At 39.3% G+C, this 14,589-nt stretch overlaps 3 protein-coding genes across 3 annotated transcripts; all 3 read right to left on the bottom strand.

Annotated features, from left to right (window-relative positions):
* Positions 1-6,236: 6,236 nt before the first annotated feature.
* On the bottom strand, positions 6,237-6,899 carry LOC101297576 (RING finger protein 145-like). Its single transcript, XM_004306308.1, has one exon. It carries the CDS (start codon positions 6,897-6,899, stop codon positions 6,237-6,239), a length of 663 nt encoding a protein of 220 aa, XP_004306356.1.
* Positions 6,900-8,416: 1,517 nt separating this feature from the next.
* On the bottom strand, positions 8,417-8,926 carry LOC101297285 (zinc finger protein ZAT11-like). Its single transcript, XM_004306307.1, has one exon. The coding sequence runs from the start codon at positions 8,924-8,926 to the stop codon at positions 8,417-8,419; it is 510 nt and encodes a 169-aa protein (XP_004306355.1).
* Positions 8,927-10,747: 1,821 nt separating this feature from the next.
* On the bottom strand, positions 10,748-13,483 carry LOC101296997 (cysteine-rich receptor-like protein kinase 42-like). Its single transcript, XM_004306306.1, has 6 exons — positions 12,739-13,483; positions 12,518-12,625; positions 12,082-12,435; positions 11,697-11,931; positions 11,353-11,506; positions 10,748-11,251 (listed from the first exon to the last, which is right to left on the bottom strand). The coding sequence occupies exons 1-6, from the start codon at positions 13,481-13,483 to the stop codon at positions 10,892-10,894; spliced, it is 1,956 nt and encodes a 651-aa protein (XP_004306354.1). The 3' UTR covers positions 10,748-10,891.
* Positions 13,484-14,589: the final 1,106 nt, after the last annotated feature.

Here is a 14,589-nt window from a genome sequence, read left to right as displayed (position 1 = left end):
GTGAACCTCAGACTACTTTATCATGGTATCAGAGCAAGTTACCCACGTCCACGTAGTAAAGCCCAATGGCCACACGAACTCCACGTCACCTAAATATTGTACACGTGTTAGGCTTAAAAATTCGTCACACGTGCGGGTGCGTGTTGAGAAATCAATCCCACATCGGAAATATGGGACCTTGCATGTGGATTTATAAGGGTTTGGGTCACTCCATCTATTGCCAATTGGTTTTGGATGTGAACCTCAGACTACTTTATCACCTACATGTGCATAAATTATGTGGAAATTTATGCACTGTATATCTACAAGCATTCTTCCCCTCCATAATCCAACCTAGCCATTCACATCTCCTGTCTGTTCTAGATCTTCGACGAAAGACATGGAAGCGGAAGTTTGTCTATCACATACTCTTAAAGTTTTTAATCGGGGCGTGCCACCTCGCGGGCGAGGAAATGAATGCGTTGCGGCTAGACTTCTAAACAAGCGAAGAGGGGGTTACCGGTGCCACCTCACGGATGAGGGATTACAAGTAAGATCTCTTGTCACCTGTGAATCGATACTCACTGCTAGGGTGAGCAGAGCAACAAATAGGGAAAAAAGGCGAATCATGAGAGAGTCTGAGAACTAAGGCGAAGTGCACTTAAAACTTAGGGTTTCGAGGATGCTCGAGGATTTGTAATTGTTTTTTGTATGATTGCTTGTGTTTTGTTTTTTGTTTGTTGTGTAGAGCTAAACCAGATCCTCGAACTCTCTTATATAGAGCTATTTAGGGCCACAGGTATTGGCCCAAAATATGTCAAAGACTTGTAGGAGCCTTCAACATTGAGTTCGTAGGTGACGTGACTAATTATGTTTCCAAAGGCACCAACTCTTGAACATAGATGTAATGTAGGAACAGTAGTTGCTCTCTACAACTTCGCGGATGTGGACGTAAGCTTCCTCATGCAAACATGCTTGAATAAAGATAAGGATCCTTAATGAACCCCTCCCCATGCAATCATGCTTAACTAAAGATAAGGATATCTAATAACACTAAATTATTAATGGTAATTATGATGATATATTATGTAGGTATTGGTAAAAAGCTCAAAAAAGAAAGATACACAAAATTGACATGTACAAGAGAAGAAAATATCAACTATTGTATTATGTTCTCTAGCTTGTAAGTGTTATTAGATATACGGCAAAAACATGTTTGATCCTTAAGATGGACATTCTTTTATCTTTGGAGATAATTTATAAGAGTTGAGCATATGAGAATGAATAAGAAAACTGTGGTCGGATATTAATCTTAAGATCACCTTGATTTATAAAACTTGACAGACATGAAAGATAAAAAGTTATAGTATTCGTAGACAATCAAGGCAAAGCAATATTTCATGTATAACTTGGTCATTGCACTACAAAAGGCGCGCACATGCTAGTTTTCAGTTTACCAAAGCCGGAGGAGGGGATTAGCTTGTCAAGTTTTGTTGAATTTGAGTCGATCGTATTAGGGATGACAATAATTCCCAGCGGGTAAGGTACCCACGGGTATTCGACCCTAATAAGGGAGATACACGGGATAAATGGGTAACGGGTATGGGGATCTTCAATATTTAGATTTTTGAATCGGGTACGGGGAGGGTATGGTATTTTGATATTCGTCCACATCCCCACCCATTTAAGATGGAAATATTATTATATACAATTTATTATATATATTTTTTAATATATATATTATTTATTAATAGATATTTACGTAAAATCTTTTGTAATATTTTTTTACTATGATTCTCTTAATGAATATTTATAGAAATTTCTTTTTTAACCGAGATTTGTATTCGTTTTTGTTGGATTGAATCAAGAAACTTATTTATATATGTATTTGATTTTATTTTCATATTTCTATATTTTGTAATTATTTTTTAAAAAATAACGGAGATCGGGGCGGGTATGAGAACGTAATCCCCAAAAGGGACGGGGACGGGGACGGGGACGGGGACGGGGACGGGGACGGGGACGGAGAATCCCCATTATCTAATTACGAGGAATAGGACAGGTACGAGGATGAGGAATGAAAAAAGGATACGAATATGGTATTTTGATCCCTGACCCTACCTGACCCATTATCATCCCTAGAGCGTATTGTAGCGTGAAATCATTGGATTTGAAATAATGAGGGATAATTTCATGTACCCTTCTGAGGAATGTCGACCGAGCTCAGGGCCTCAGGGTTTTGGAGGCCCCTGTGCAACCTACAAAATATGCCTAACCTACTTACACGTACAAAATAGAAAGATCTACCACCAACTCGCAATCTATCTGCTGAGTATAGTATTGAATAAGATAAGTTTTTCCCAATTAGATCGAAATGGCTATATATGTATATATGTATATCTGTAGTTCGTCTGAATTCTAGAATCTTTTCAGTCTTAAAAAGAAAAAGAAAATGGAACATGGTTTGGAATTTTCCCATACATATACATCCAGCTCTGGACTTCACTTCAAGGACGTATGCACAAACTCAATATCTGTTGCTAAAGGTGCCATCCATTGCAAGGACTGTATCAAGTCTTCCGCATCTCTCTCATTTGCCGGAACAACGGTATTCATCCAGAATTCAAGAATTTCAACACTAGGCAATACTGATGATGACAGGGTCCTTCTGAAATCTTTGGGAAATATGAGAGCCCTAAAATCATGAAGAAAGAGGGCCATCTTCTTGGAACTACCGAATTCTTTACCAAACTCTGTCAGTTTAGGAAAATGTTTCCATGGCTGCTGGTCGAAGCTGCTGGATGATTCCTCACCCCAAATGTCCAGTAATACGATGCGAGCAGATCTTAAGTTTGGAGCTCTTAAAGAAAGCTTGGACTTTAAGTAACCTTGGAAGCTAAAATAAAATAGATTTGGAGCAATGATTGTGCCCTTCACATCATGGCTCCCATGTAAATAAAACGCTTTCATATATGCGCCAAGCATGAATGCTAATACACTTCAAACTGAAGCATTCTAGCAAGATCACAACCACAAGAGGATGAGGTTTTGGTGAAACAACCGTAACAGATTCCAGATTCACAGCTTTGTGCACATGAATTCGAGTAGCCTTGCAATGCTTGATTTCTATGGATTTCAAACTAGAACTCGAAACATTAATCTTGATGCCTGCAAAGGAAGACTTAATTAAGGACAGATGCTCAACCGCAGGGCACTCCTTAATTAGGTAGGAGAGAGCATCGTTATCAAAATGCACGGTTTTGAAGGACATCTTTTTCAGAGAGGGAAGAAGAGGCTCCAAGCTTATACGAGTATTCTCTAGTCCGACACTGACATACTCCAACTGAGACAAGTTAAAGTTTTTGCATTGATAAAGTTGGTCCTTGACAAGCAGTAATAATACTTTTTCGGCCAACCTCGATCCCCCTGTTGCGCTTTACGAACTCTAAGGCTAATGTCTACTTCTTTAACGCTTCTCTCAAATGAATAATTCAACCACTTGGTCACAGCGATGGCATCCCTGCATAAGTAATAGTTCGTCATGCGAAGCCTGAATTTATCCAATACTTGTTTCTCTTTTTCGTTGTTGCATACTAACAAACATCTCTGTAACATGTTGACGAACTTTTGATGTTGCTCGAGTTTCTTGTTTCTCTTTCCCACGTCGAAATCTAATGTGGGAACAGAAGACAATATACCCTCCCACTGCTTGGAAAGAAGGCTCATGCCCACGGCAGCTTTGGTGGGCAGACGGCGTAGAATTTCATGGATGACAAGGTCTAGTAATTCAGGTCGACCCTCGGTGTTGACGTCGGCCATTACGATATCGATTTACGGCGTGCCTTTCTTCTTCCAAACCCTAACTAGCCCTTAGCCCTATTTATAGATAGATATATGATATGCATGCTATATATATGTGCTAACTAATTAAGGAGTTCGAAATTGCCAAAGAAAAGGAGTCCGAAAGACTTTGCGAAAGGTGTGTTTTTTTTTTTTTAAATGCTTGTTAGGTTATTACTTGGTCGTCGAGGGACACTAATGCAAATTAGTGTTGATAAACATCTTACTCTAGTGTTGATCTGGAGTGTCGTTTGTGTCAAAACAACGATGAGGACTCAATCACCAAATGACGAAGTGGTTTGACACGTAGCCACTTCGTGTACGTCTAGCCCCTGAGCAGGTGTTGAACGTAGAATAAGTACCCAGCTAGGATTCCCGGCTGTATGTTTGCTTTATTTCCTTCTTCTCCCCCAGCTTTCTGGTTTCTTCCATCTCTGGTTCTCTGTTCCCTAACGATTTCATTTGCATATTCTCACTGTGTTTTCATATCTTTATAGAGTTGCGTAACTTGTGGTTGGATTAACAAAGTGAACAGTGAGTTGTGGATTATTTGATAGGAATCATGGGTGCACCTAAGTTGGGACATGCTGCCTGCATATATATAATGGTCCAAGTATAATCAAGGAGATCTTCTATGGGATGACGATTGCGCTCGCGGCCAGTTACCTGTGGAAAAGGCATCTCTAACGTGATGATTTTTGTGAGATCACTGAGATACAGATCACTTAATCCGAATCAAACAATTCGATTAAGGGGTTCAGCACACAAAGAATTGATGTCATTTCTTCTTTTTCTCTCCATTTCCACCATCCCAATTAACTTAGTCTTCTTATTTGTCGTGGTATTTTTGGTCTCATTGCCACTCGCCAGTTCAATGTTCACGCTAGTTGCTCGTGGTGGAATACCATATATATCCGGCACACTATATTTGAGGGGAGGCAGCGTGGGATCTCAGTCCGGCTGGCGGCATAGCAGAGGAGGCAGTCAGTGTGCGACAGGTCGTTGAAGCGTTCGTACATGGGCTGCGTGGATTTAACGAAGTAAAAACGCCGGAATGAAGCTGGCGTTTGGCGGAGGCTTGAGAGCTCCGCAAGGCCAGCGAGGTTCTTGGATCATCACAGAAACTAACGTAGAAAAGCGAGAAGAAGATGATTAACAGATGAAGAGTTCTTGTCTTGGTTTCTTCGTTTGTCTACCTCCTTGTTTTTTGAGACTGAAGACAGATTTTGGTCGACTGTGGATTCAAGGGAGTCGTGGAACGGCGGTGATGGGTTTGCAACAGATAGGGCTGTGCCTCTGAAAGCAAGCAAAAAGAGAACTAAAGAATTAGTTCTAGGGCTCTAAGCAAGTGCTTTCTAGACTAACAGTAAAAACTAAAAAGACAAAAACGAGCAAACAAACATATAAAAAGAAAAGAAAAAGAACCAGAAGCAACCGTGCGGTGTGAGAAGTACAGTATTATTATGCTAAATATGTGCAGCCAGCAACCCTTCCAGATTGCTCTAGGTGCACCTGTCAGAAATCAATTGAGTTTGATTTGCTTAATCCTCCAACAAGTTGCTCGGGAAGTAGAGAGGGTTGTGCATCAAATATTAACAGTACTGCGAAACATTCAAAGATAGATTTGGGATCTAGCTAGAAGAGGTATACATAACAATCTAGTGTATTATACATAAAATTCAATAGGCAATTCAAAGTGATGATAATGAGAGCAACTTATGATTTATAACATATTGATTCTGGCCTAATCTAGTGCACTTGGTTTTACTGCAATATGGTAAATGAGATTCAAACAATAAGCAAGCAAGAAACTGTGATTTCAAACCCAAAGAAGCAACTTAAAATTCGAGTACAGATTTATTACAATCTAAATAAAATTAAAAAGAAGAAATTGAAATAATGGTAACATACAGACAGCAGCTAAAAAGAGAGACAGCAAGTAGTAGCACCTCAATTGGATTGATCATCTTCGATTGGCATTGGCAGGCCCGGACCTGAGATTTTCAGGTCTGAGTCAAACTTTCAAAATTAGGCCCTTAAAGTATAATATTTATTCAATTTTATTTTCTCATTTTAAGAAACACACAAAAAAATTCACGAACTAAAGTTATAAACTCAAAATCTAACAACAAAAAACATTAGAAATCCTATTAAAAATCTTATTTATGCAACAAATCTTTTACTTAGGCTGCTCATTTTTCTAAAATAGTAATTAATGATAGTAATAATGGGTAATATTTTGTATTCATTTTTCGATTTTGTATTCATTTTTCTTTTTTGTAATCTAACACCGCCCTAATTGGATTCTGTTAATTATTTTTTATTGTTTTTAACAAAACTAATGTAATCACACAAAGAGGAAAGAAAATTTTGGGCCACTTAAGGTTATGGCCCTGAGTCCATCGACTCTTAAAACTCTATTCAAGTACGGGTATGGGCATTGGGTATCGGCAAATAGGACATAGGTGGCTATTCTCCATCCACCGGACGATGCAATGTACATGATAATGGTGTGTGCAGGGCAATGCAGTAATGGGTTTGACAAAAGCAGCAAAATCCTCCAAACAAATGGGACACTCTGGTGTGTGTGTGATAACATCATCAAGTGTCACCGGTTCCAAACCCTGAATCGATGATTTACTCGCAGGAATCAATTTGGGTGGTACCTCAGGTCGAGGTACATATCCACCAATAGGCGAGATGAGGGTAAGGTCATACACACACAAAATGATGTCGTTGGTGGAAACGGCCGCCGCAATCACCCCGAACAGCTCTTTAACAGCCTTTACTTGTTCAACATGAGGGACACCCAGGCCTGTAAGGGCCTCATAGAACATCTGTGCATAATAATTTTCAAACCGTGGCTTCTTAAAACTTGAGAGAAGGATGGCATAACTTTTTTCACCTATGTGAGTAAATTGTTCATAAGAATAGGGCATGGTGTTGTCATGTCGGATGGCTTTTACCTTCAAGAAGTTTACAGAGATCAGCACCCTGTCCTCCGGCCATCTCCTGTTGCTGGGGGGTTCGCTTTCTTGGACCACTGTCCTGTGGAAATACCTTTCCTCTATCAAATCCATTGCTCCTAGTTTTTTTTTCTCGGTAGAAAATAAGGATTCGATATGATTCGGTATACTTCAATGTATATTTTTCTCCATATAGGAGGTTTATATAGAGATACAATTGTAGTGCTAACAAAAAAATATTTCATACACCTATACATAATATTTAACCTACTCAAACAAGGAAAATAAATATATATTTACAAATATTCTACATTTTGGAGGCTCAAACTACTTAAATCAAGATTAATCTGATTCGATTCAACCAGGATTAGGATACCCTCTCGCTTACGGACAAGGATGCCAAACTGAACCAGATCGGGATGTACAGATCAAAATAGATTGGGAGATTTGGGTGGTGGTGGGCCTTTTTGTTGAGGGTTTTATAACTGGTTTTGTTGAATATTACCTTATTGTAAGATTAAGACTTACCATTCTAAGAACTAACCTTCAACATGTTATTTTTTCACCTAATGACTCCTTGTCTTACTGGTTACTATCCTGACAGAATCATTGTTGTCTTAATATGGAAAAATTCTTAGTTCTTAAAAGTAAAGCATTTGTTATAAACTTTATCTTGGACGAACTATATATATATATATGTCAATTTTTATATTGGATGAATTTTTTCTTTTGGGACAAATAAAATGTATATTTATATATATTCGTATGACCTCACATTTTAAACAAGAATACTATTAAAAATATATGTATTTTCATATTATATTTTGGTGTTTAATCTAAGCAACATTATATAAACATGATCGTGATGAATATTAAAAGAGAGAAAAGACTAGAAATTTATACTTTTTATAGAAAAGAAAAAACATAATAATCATTTATTTCTTAATAAAAATCAAAATAATATAGAGCCATTAAATTTGAGAAGGATAAGATTGTCTTTTTTGTTTAAGAATGACATGACAAAATCTTTAAAATTGATGATGTGGGTTTATGGTTTGTGTCTAAGAGTTGGGAGAGACGAAAAGGGTGATTAATCAAATGATAAATATCAGTTTTTTTTGCCTTACTATATTTATTTTTCTAATTCATAGTCATTATTGTGGGTTACCATGGTTAGTCATAATAATAGATGATCTATGGGATAATGAAGAATATATATGAATTCATAAACAAAGTAAATTGAATATCAATTATCCCATGATAGTAAATTCAAAATCTCGTTGACCAAAAACAAAAAAGAAGAAAAATTCAAATTGTTATCATGAAAATTCTTATATGCACGACGTGTATTTACATAACGTAATTTTAACAGTTTATACATATGTTTGACCACCATGTTTCTATATTATTTTCTCTAATCCTGATCATACATATGTATGTTGTAAAGATGTTTTCATCCAAAAAAAGAAAAGAAAAAAATTCAAACTCCCATCGACCAATGTACGTTCTTATTAGTCGACTATTTATTATTTAACCGCAGCAAGTCACCAATGAGGTGAACAGTATTAAAAACATACGACTCCAAAAAAAAAGTGAAGGTGACCTAGGGGTCATCATGGGTTATATGGTGCTTATAACCCATATTTGTTGTAGTGTTGATAGCCCGGTGGTGCCAAATTCAAGTCCAGATTCAAGCACGACACAGTTTTGCTACTATTCGATTTCTTCAACACCGGCACGGCTGCCGCCTGACCCCGATCAGCAGCAGCAGAAATCATGACGTCCCTGTGTCTCCTCATGTGACCCCCAAGCGCTTGCCCGATTGCGAATTCAACCCCGCAGATGGGGCACTCGTGAGACTTGGGCTTGGCCGGCGAGCTTGGAGATGACTGTGCTAGCTGCAAGAGGTCGGAGGCACCATTTCTGGCCACTAGTTTAGGTTGATGTTGACTCGCTCTGTGACCTCCGAGGGCTTGGAACGAGGAGAACTCGTGGTTACACGTCTTGCAAGCAAAGGCACGATCTGACGTCTTCTGTTTTTTGATTGGGGATGAACCCTTTTGACCGACGTCTTTGGATAACAGCATCAAGCAATTAACCAAGTCCAGGGTCTGCTGATCATCTTCTCTGCTTCTCTTCATGGCTAAGTTGGTTAGATGAGTTTCGGGTTGCGCAGCAACTCAAGCAAGGTCTGTGTGTGAAATGGAAGGTAGAGTGAGCTAGGGTGCGGGTATATATACTTACCAAAAAAGTTGCTTACGAAAGCAAGGATATATAGGCAGCAAAATCATGAGCTAGTTGCAGAACATCTCCAGCATCTCCAGCAGTACTGTTAAATTTATTGTTAAATTTATCAACATTTAGATTTACAACAACAATTTTTGAACTTTTACTCCAGCAATATTGCTAAATTGTATACATTAGCTAAGTTTTAGTTAATTGTCTCCTAAAGATTAATAAATTTATCAATTTTCTCTATCAATTTTTAAATTTATTAATTTTATAAATATACTGCTGGAGTAAATATTTATTTAAAAATTAATAAATCTTTAATTTATCAAGGCTGCTGGAGGAAAAAGTAGCAATTGGAATTTGACCTTGAAGACTTGGGACAAAAGTAATTTGACCCAGGTGGCGTACGCTTAAAACGAATTGTGGGCCCCACCATTTAAACAAGATAAATTTAAAAAAACTAAAAGAAAAACAATTTGTGCGGCCTGGGCGGATACGACGCACTCTAGGCGGTCCACGTGGCGTACGCCTAAACGGAATATGGGCCCCACCATTTAAACAAAAAAAAAAGACTATCCTCGGCGGAGACCATGGTGCCGTAGGCGGTCCACGTGGCGTGGGCTCTAGCGGGCTGTGGGGGTCCACCATTTAAGAAGAAACTGGGTTCTTATAAGAGCGCGGCTTCCGGTCCCTTGTTCGTCGTCGCCTTTGGCACCATGTAGTCATGTACTACCGGAAATTTGGCACCAATTCAACTCATGCAAACTTCTTCTCTCTTCTCAAACTTCATTTGGTTGGTATGTTTCATTCTATGATTTCTATCTCCCCCACTACTAGCTGCTCTGTGTTTTGATTTATTTCTCAAGTTTGATTTTTTTTTTCCCTGTGTATGTATATGTTTGTGGAAAACCCAAGTTGAATGGCTTGATGCATTGGGTTCCTGTGACCTGTTGTGTTCTGTGATTGTGTCATTGTGTGTGTGAATTATGAGAAAAGGGTCAAGATTTGTATATGCTATGTGCTGAAATGCTGCTTTGTTTGTCGTCAACTTTCTCTACTTGTTCTGAAAATCAGGCACCTCCAACTCCAAGTTCCCAACTTTCTCAATTTACAGTTGCTTTGTTATCTGTTTTGGCTTGATTAACCATACGCTTATTGTTGACAAGAAAGTAAAGTCCCACAGGATTTGAGAAGGAAATTAACTTTCACATTAGCTTTCTCTTAGACTGATCTTCTCAATGGCAAGATGGTAAGATGTAAGCATATGGTTCAGTAAATCTCAATCCATTTAGAAGAAGCCAGGAATAATCTTAAACCAACCCTACTTGGGATTTGTAGCCTTGTAGGGGCATATATGCCATAATAAACTAACCATAGTCCAGAAACTTAGATGTCTTTCTTTGTTCCTTGTATGGTAGTGTGTATATATAGACTGGATTGTTACAGATAAAAAAATAAAATAAAATAAAAAATAAAAAATTAGATCAGCAAAGATAGGAGTACTATAAACAGATTGTGCGTTTTTGTCACAGAGGATGTTCATTAGTACTTCGATCAGCATGAGTTCTCAGAACACCCTGAAATCTTATGCGTCTATAACACCCATGTTGTGCTCAATAATGTCAAACTTGAGAGTAGCGACCCACCCTTGCGTCAACTGTCTGCTGGTTTTGTAGTGGAAATTTTAGTCTTTGAAATTTTGAAACCAATATTCTTATATGGTCAAAACAGAGAAGACACAGAAGAGTGAACCTGGAGACTCATATGGTCACAGCCACAGGCATGAACTATGCTGAACAGACCTCCAACCATGCCTTCAACAAGTTTTTAGATGTCGGAAACCTGCTACTTCGGCTAGAGTTTACTCATGTCGTTCATATATTGCCCATATGATCCACACTAGGCATGCTGGAAGACTCCGACGATGTGTAGAATGTCTCAGCTTTTGTTAAAGTGTTTGAGACGGAGCTGTTGGCGGTATTAATGGAGCTGGCTTGCTCTAGCGTTGAGGCACTTAGAAAGGGAGGTTGGTTTGGAACAGGAATGTGTGTTTCTTTGTTGGCTGTTAGCATTAGAACTACTTCAGCCATAGATGGTCTCAAAGCGACTGAGGCCTGTGTGCACAGAAGTCCGATTTGAAGAACGTTTGATACCTCTTTTGCTGGGAGCTCATGATTTTTCAAGCGAGGATCAACCACCTCGGCCAACTCGTTTGATCTGTAGTGTTTCCATACCTGAGACCAAAAGGTAACATGGTCTAATAAGCACTTGTTTCTTATATTCCAAAATATAAAGCATCAGTCTCATTTTCTATGTATAAGAGTTGCAAACTTACTTTGTGTAGGAGTGAATCAGTGTTTGAGTTCTCTTGTTTGAAGGTGCTATTCCTCATACCAGACACAATCTCGAGAACTAGCACTCCGAAGCTATAAACATCTGCTTTCTCTGTAAGTTGCCCTTGAACAAGATACTCCGGTGCCATATAACCTCTGCATAGCCAGTTTATGATTAGCAGCATTGTTAGATGGGACTAATCCTTCTAAGGTAGGTGAAGAGAACAAATTGCTCGACCTTTTACAAGCAGGCAGTAATTAGACTAACAAAAAAGTGCAGAAGCTGCTAAACTTAATCTAGTTTAGGATGTAGCTGATGAGTCCGAGACCATAAGTTAGAACTTACAGTGTTCCAGCAATGCCAGTGCTAAGATGAGACTTGTCTAAAGCAAAACACCGAGCAAGGCCAAAGTCTGCAATTTTGGGGCTGAGATTCTCATCGAGAAGAACATTGCTGCTTTTTATGTCCCTGTGGATTATTCTTACTTCAGAACCTTCATGAAGATATGCAATCCCTTCAGCTGTTCCAACAATAATATCAAACCGCTGCTTCCAGTTAAGAAACTGATCACTGTTCTTATCTGCATAGGTTAAAGACCACCAAGTAAATTAGAAATCTTTGTCAGTCATCCTTGTAATCCTACTTCAAAAATGTTCTCAACCAATGTCTTAATGCTACGAGTTTGAGAAAGATCTAAACCTTTTGAGTTATGTAAAGAGAGGACTATTACCGAAAAGGAATTGATCGAGGCTCCTGTTAGGCACATATTCATACACCAGCAGGCTCTCAGGGCCTTCAATGCTGCATCCCAAAAGTTTCACAAGGTGCTTGTGCTGAATTCCACTGATTAAATTCACCTCATTGAAGAACTCATCCACCCATTGCTTGGTATTGTAGAACAATCTCTTCACAGCTACTGTCTTTCCACTAGGAAGAGTTCCCTTGAACACAGTACCACCTCCCCCTTCCCCGATTTTTCTAGAGGAGTTGAAATAATCTGTGGCCTTCTCTAGCGTCTCATACTTGAAACTCAAGCTAGAATACTTGCTAATGCTTATTGACACCAAGCCTAGATTACTGCCCTCTGAAAAACGAATTCTCATTACTGAAGCCTTAAACTACAATCTAAATAAGCAACAATAAAAATTTTCTCAAAAGTTTCATACCTTTTCTGACTTGCACCAGCTTTGTATAGCCTGCATAAGCAGCAAAGAGAGACAGCATTGTGAATGCAACTACTGCCAAAACAATTGCTATGATGATTCCCCTTCTCTCTGTAAACCACCCTGCGTATATAAATTTAGATTAAAACGAATCCAATAATTTATATAAACTCCAAATCAACTATAAGCAATAACAATGAAAGATCGACTAAAACATAACTAACCATGTTCATGATGCTCTGTTTCACCCTGATCATTATAAAACTTGCGAGTCGAATACCTCAAGTAACACCCGGCATTCAAAGCCCTCCCTTCTGTCTTCACCCCACACCCTCTCACCACGGCACCGCCCTTCTCCAAACACTCTCTACACCCCTCACCGCCCACCGTCTCCCAACACTGCCCCAAACCATACACCTCCCCACCCACCTCCGCCACCCCAAACCCCCCATTCTCCGCCGCACTTCTCTTAACCCTCTCAACCACCTCCTTCACATTCCCCTCAAACACCGCCTCGTCCGCCGCCTCTTCTCCACCGCACACGACGGAGTCAACTCCGGGGACGGAGGCTTCGTTGTAGAAGATGTAGCTGTCGTAGCGGAGGAAGCAGCCGTCGAGGTAAATGGTGGCGGAGAGTGAAGGGAGGCAGCGTGGGATCTTCGTGCGGCTGGCGGCGTAGCAGAGGAGGCAGTCGGTGTGCGACAAGTCGTTGAAGCATTGTGCTAGGCCGTACATGGGCGGCGTGGAGTTAACGAAGTGAGTGCCCCAGTGGTGCTTGGTGATGAGCTCCGAGAGAGACTCCATTTCCGCGACGAAAGTGGGAATGAAGCTGGCGTTTGGCGGTGGCTTGAGAGCTCCGCAGTGGAGAGCAGCTTCAGAGGTTCGTGGATCACATAAACTAACGTCGAAAAGCGAGAAGAAGAAGATGAAGATGAAGAAGAAGAGCCATGTTAACGTTTTGGTATGCATCGTTTTGATCAACATGGATACAGACGAATGATATGAGTGATATGAATCATATGATCGATGAGCAAAATGTGATGAGGTATTGCTGCATTGTCTGTATTGAAGATGATTGTGTTATTGCTTTTATGGCGAAAAGATGGAGGTGGTTGGGATTAGTGTGAGACAGTGAGTGTGTGAAGTTGACGTGAGATAAGAGGAGGAGAGGAAGATGATGAAGATTGACGATGGTGAAGAATTTGAGTTGGTTGGGTTGAGCTTTCACAACGGCACCGTCCTAAATGGGACGTCTGTGGACTTGTACTTGCATTATTTACAAGTCGGTCGTTACACTTGCCACGTTTCCCTCCAGATTTCATGGAGATAATATATATATATATATATTTTTGAATCAGTATTTGTTCTAAAAAAGAAAATGAATTATGGTGATGGGTGGCTGCTATATATTTGTAGTCGAATATAGCATGAACGTAGCTGAATATCAACGTATTCGGATTTGGGTTAAGTGCATGGACTATGGTGAATTGTGTGTAAATTTGAGTTTTTGTAAATAATTTGACAAGGTTGTGATTTATAAACACGAAACTTCACAAAAACTTTCATGGTTATGACTCATGAGAATGAAGATTTAATGGGCTTGTGGCTTAAATGGAAAGTAGGAGGGTCTCTCGATCTTTTCCAAATGAGGTGTAGATCGAGATGAAAAAAGAATTTACTTTTCACTGTTATTGTTTAATCTAACATAGAAAAGCAATGAGAAAATGATATTTGTCTACTTGACTGTAAGCCTAGCACTCCCCTTTGGTAAGTTTTTCCAAATCATAGTACATTGCTTATTGGTGTTCTCACTTCAGCTACATTGGCATTGTGCCTACAAGAGCCCCTTTGTCAACTATAGTACATTGAAAGAGTGACATTTGCATCATCAAGTTTCGACATTACAAGCTCGATTTCTTTCTTTTCACAGCAATATGGTTCCACTTGGGGTTGGAATTTTGTTATTCAATCAGTTAGAGAGAGAGAGAGAGAGAGAGAGAGAGAGAGAGAGAGAGAGAGAGAGAGAGAGAGAGAGAGAGAGAGAGAGTAGTAAGTAGTAAGTAGTAGTAGTAGTA

This window comes from Fragaria vesca, linkage group LG6 (genome assembly GCF_000184155.1).
Source record: "Fragaria vesca subsp. vesca linkage group LG6, FraVesHawaii_1.0, whole genome shotgun sequence".
NCBI lineage: Eukaryota > Viridiplantae > Streptophyta > Magnoliopsida > Rosales > Rosaceae > Fragaria > Fragaria vesca.
This window is presented reverse-complemented; position numbering and strand designations above follow the sequence as displayed.